This window comes from Zea mays, chromosome 1, assembly GCF_902167145.1.
Source record: "Zea mays cultivar B73 chromosome 1, Zm-B73-REFERENCE-NAM-5.0, whole genome shotgun sequence".
In the NCBI taxonomy this organism is placed as follows: domain Eukaryota; kingdom Viridiplantae; phylum Streptophyta; class Magnoliopsida; order Poales; family Poaceae; genus Zea; species Zea mays.
The window spans coordinates 274,828,615-274,832,911 of NC_050096.1; the positions used below are offsets into that span (position 1 = coordinate 274,828,615).

The 4,297-nt window shown below is 49.0% G+C and overlaps 1 protein-coding gene across 1 annotated transcript; it reads left to right on the top strand.

Annotated features, from left to right (window-relative positions):
- Positions 1–1,205: 1,205 nt before the first annotated feature.
- Positions 1,206–2,453, top strand: LOC103643903 (mitogen-activated protein kinase kinase 9). Its single transcript, XM_008667076.4, has one exon. It carries the CDS (start codon positions 1,284–1,286, stop codon positions 2,271–2,273), a length of 990 nt encoding a protein of 329 aa, XP_008665298.1. The 5' UTR covers positions 1,206–1,283; the 3' UTR covers positions 2,274–2,453.
- Positions 2,454–4,297: the final 1,844 nt, after the last annotated feature.

Genomic DNA, 4,297 nt, shown 5'->3' on the forward strand with positions numbered 1-4,297 from the left:
CCGCGCGTTCACCACAAGCCGGACCAAAAGCTAGGCGTTTGGTTGGGCTTCCAGCTTCTGGCCGCCAGAAGCCCACCAAAAACTAAACCAAACGCGGCCTAAAACTCACCACTTCTACTCTCACCGTACATGAGTGAGCTTTTAAGATTTATTCTGAAATTTATTGTAAAGTAAATGTAGTAAATCTAATAATTTCCAACACATGAAATTGGATATTGGAAAGTTCTCCCTAGCTAGTTGTTCCAAGTTATGTTGGAACAGGTTTACTTATGTATTCAATTAAACACGAGTCCTTATGTTTTGGGCTAACCTTTTTTCCCCAATGCTAGATGATGCCTCCGACACATATGTAGTGATCTGTTATTAGTTTGCACTCTACTTTTTAGCGTCGATGGGTGTTAAAGCGTGTACATATACGTATACGTAGACAGATGGTTTCAAAAAGGTTTATATGGACTAACTTTTAGTCTCTATTTTATTTTATTTTAGTCTCTAAATTGTTAAATATAGAAATTAAAATCTATTTTAGTTTCCGTATTTAGTAATTTAGAGACTAAAATAAAATAAAATAAAGAGACTAAAAATTACAAAACTAAAGAGAAATTAGATGACGGCCTAGGGCGTAACCGTCTGCCCGTCTAGGTCGCGACTGATGGGGCACACACGGCGCACGCAGCGCCATTAACAAATCGAGCTGCGCTCATTCACGAACGGAGTGCTTTGCTTTGGTGACTCCTCTGTTGAATTAGGACCGGTCTGGCTGGATAGTACTCCTTTGATCATGCTAATCCAAATTGTAATTAATTTCGTAGGAAAAATAAGCGAAAGCGTGCTGCAACGCTAATTACTTACCGTGTAACCGCTGAAGATTATCCAGGGGATTTACTTGTACTCGGCTGGTCTCCCGCTCGTTTAGAAATGATACTACGCAGCCGGCGGAGCCGTCGAGATTGCGAGCCGCAGGTCACACCATGCTGTCTCCGTCCACGATCCATCTCAGGCTAGAGAGCCCAAGGTGTTCGGAGATACGCCCGTTCCAACTTTCTTGACGCCTACTGCAAGGCAGTGCTTGCACCGAGCCGAAAGATCGCCATCGTTTGCCAAGTAAAAATCTTGGAGTAAAAGAAATGGAAAGAAACAAAATTACTGGCCCTTGCCTGTCACTCTCTAGCACAGTCAGCTCAGATGCTAAATTAATCGAACATTTGGGTATATAAGCCGACCATACCTGATGCAAAATCCCTCCCTTTCCCCATCTCAAGCTACTCCTGGTTAACGTGCAAATGGCTCTGACTGTCAGAGAGAGGAGGCTTCCGCAGCTGCACATCTCGCTCGACGTCCCCTCGTGCGCCTTCCGGCACCCCAACCCGCCGGCAGCGGCCTCGGCGTCCGCGCCGCGGGCCAGCGGCGAGTTCCGGCTCTCGGAGTTCGACAGGCTCGCGGTGCTGGGGCGCGGGAACGGGGGCACGGTGTACAAGGTCGCGCACCGCCGGACGTCGGCGCTGTACGCGCTCAAGGTGCTGCACCGCGGCGACCCCGCGGCCGAGGTGGACGCCCTGCGGCGCGCCGGCAGCTCGCCGCACGTCGTGCGGTGCCACTCCGTGCTCCTCGCCCCCGCGGCGGCGCCCGGCGACGTCGCGCTCCTGCTGGAGCTCGTGGACGGCGGCGGCTCGCTGGACGCCGTCGCGGCCCGGCGCGGGGCGTTCCCTGAGGCCGCGCTCGCCGAGGTCGCCGCGCAGGCGCTGTCCGGCCTGGCGCACCTCCACGGCCGCCGCGTCGTCCACCGCGACGTCAAGCCGGCGAACGTCCTCGTCGGCGCCGCCGGGGACGTCAAGATCGCCGACCTCGGCATCGCCAGGGTCCTCCCGCGCGCCGGCGACCGCTGCGACGCGGTCGCCTACGAGGGTACCGCCGCGTACATGAGCCCCGAGCGGTTCGACACGGAGCGCCACGGCCACGCCGACCCCCGCTCCGCCGACGTGTGGGGCCTAGGCGTGACCGTTCTGGAGCTTTTCATGGGCCGGTACCCGCTGCTCCCCGCCGGCCAGAAGCCCAGCTGGGCGGCGCTCATGTGCGCCATCTGCTTCGGCGAGCTGCCGTCGATGCCGGACGGCGCGGCGTCGCCGGAGCTCCGTGCGTTCGTCGCCGCTTGCCTGCAGAAGGACTACACCAAGCGGGCGTCCGTGGCACAGCTTCTCGCGCACCCGTTCGTCGCTAGAAGAGACGTCGCCGCCTCCAAAGACGCGCTCCGGCGACTGGTGGCCGGAGCCTGAACTGACTGCGCCGGTTAGGCATTAGATTGATCACATAGCCGTAGGATTGTACATTTGTACACATGTGGAAAGCTCTTTCTTGCACAGTTTAGTAATCTAATCTACTAGGGACTAACATGAAACAATAGGAAGATGAGGGCATGATTCTTCAGCAATAAATAAAGGGATCAAGGATTGCTAGCTTTAACGATATTTGTTGAATCAGGTTTGCTGACACCGTCCTCATGCGTAGGGATGAAAACGGTCGGGAATGGTCGGTAAAATACCTCTACCGTTTTCATTTTCATATTTACCTTACGGGACGAAAACGAAAACGGGATATATCGGTAACGAAAACGAACGGGATAAATACGGGAATCGAAAACCGATACGATCCGGTCAGATTAAAGCCGAAATCGGACGGGAACCGGTATTTTTGTTCAGTAAAATCACACCATGAAACCATATATTCAAAACTTAACAACAAATATAAAAAATTATAAACACAAGTTTTAATTAAACATAGATAAAAGCCGTATAAATCCGGAGCACACATAGTTTAATGTAGCACATAAGTGATAAGTTTTAGGCTCTTGGCTAACATAAGTGATAACTCTTAGCCTCTTGGCTAACATAAAAAGCAATGCAGCAAGCAGCCCATACATTCTCATGATTAACGCAGCAAATAATAAAAAGTTAAGTAAAAAGCAAGGCGAGTCAATCCGTGCTGCCGTGCTGGCTTCTGGTTTCTGGCCAGGTAAAAAGCAAGGCCAATCCATGCTGCCGTGCTGGCTTATGGCGAGCTGACGCTGGGAGCTTGGGGCAATGGGGCTGGGAGAGATCGAGAGAGCACAGAGCACTGAGAGCACAGAGCAGGACGCGCTCGCGCGAGCTAGCCGCTAGGGCCTAGGGACGGGCGGCGGCGTTGCGTTACAGCTGCCTGGGGCTGGGAGAGACAGTGCTAGGTTAGGTTTTTCTTAGATGGGCTGGGCCTCAAAGTGCCGTCTGAATTGGAGATTTAGAGAAGGCTATATTCAAGTGATCCCGAATTACAAAATACGGTAATAAAACGGGATCATCCCGATTAAAAACGGGATCCCGGTTAAACGGTCGGGAAAACCACTCTACTGTTTCCGTTTCCGTTTACCGTTTTGTATATCCCGTTTTCGTTTTTACATCGGGTTCGAAATCGATCGGGACAAAACTAACAAAATCGGTTATACGATAACGGTCGGTACGGGATTTTCCCATCCTACTTTCATCCCTACTCATGCGTGACAATAATCACGTTATAACATCTCCAAGAGACTAGCTAAATAGCTTGTCAAGCTAAATTTCAGCTACATAATAGCATAATAGATCTCTAACAGACTAGTTATTTAACTTTCTAAGAGTATCTCAAGAGACTCTTTATTTTTTGCTCTCTATTTACATTTTCATAAATATTACACTTTATATATAGTATCTCAGTCCAACAGACTATCTATCTAGTTTGGTTAGGTGGCTAGCCAAATTTAGCTAGTGAGAGAGTCAATTTAGAGAGTCAGATAGCTTGCGAGTTAGATAGCTAGTCTGTTAGAGATTTATTTTGCTATTGGGTAGCCAAAGTTTAGCTTGACGAGTTATTTAGCTAGTCTCTTGGAGATGCTTTAAGTTATCTGGCTCTCTAAATTAACTCCCTCACTAGCCAAATTCGGCTAACAACTCTCGCTAGCCAAGCTAACTTGCATGTTGAAGAGTGTGTTGAAATGAGATGTTATATATAGAGTTTAATATTTATGGAGAGACAAATAAAGAGTTAAATAGAGAGTCAAAAATAAAAAATCTATTAGAGAAGCTCTTAATTATCACATTTACATGTAGAGTCACTTGTGAGAGTTCTCCATACCGCCAGACCAGAGTCACTATGGAATCTCTGACCGCCTGAACTGGATGTTAATCCATACATGGTTCTAATTTCTTCAGTTTCCCAAAGTATATATGTTGACACTCATAAATATACGCTTAGCACATCGTGTACTATTAAAGTAATACTGTTTTTGTCC

Excerpts from the sequence above, each read along its gene's own strand:
- LOC103643903 (XM_008667076.4), top strand. The coding sequence starts at position 1,284 with ATGGCTCTGACTGTCAGAGAGAGGAGGCTTCCGCAGCTGCACATCTCG.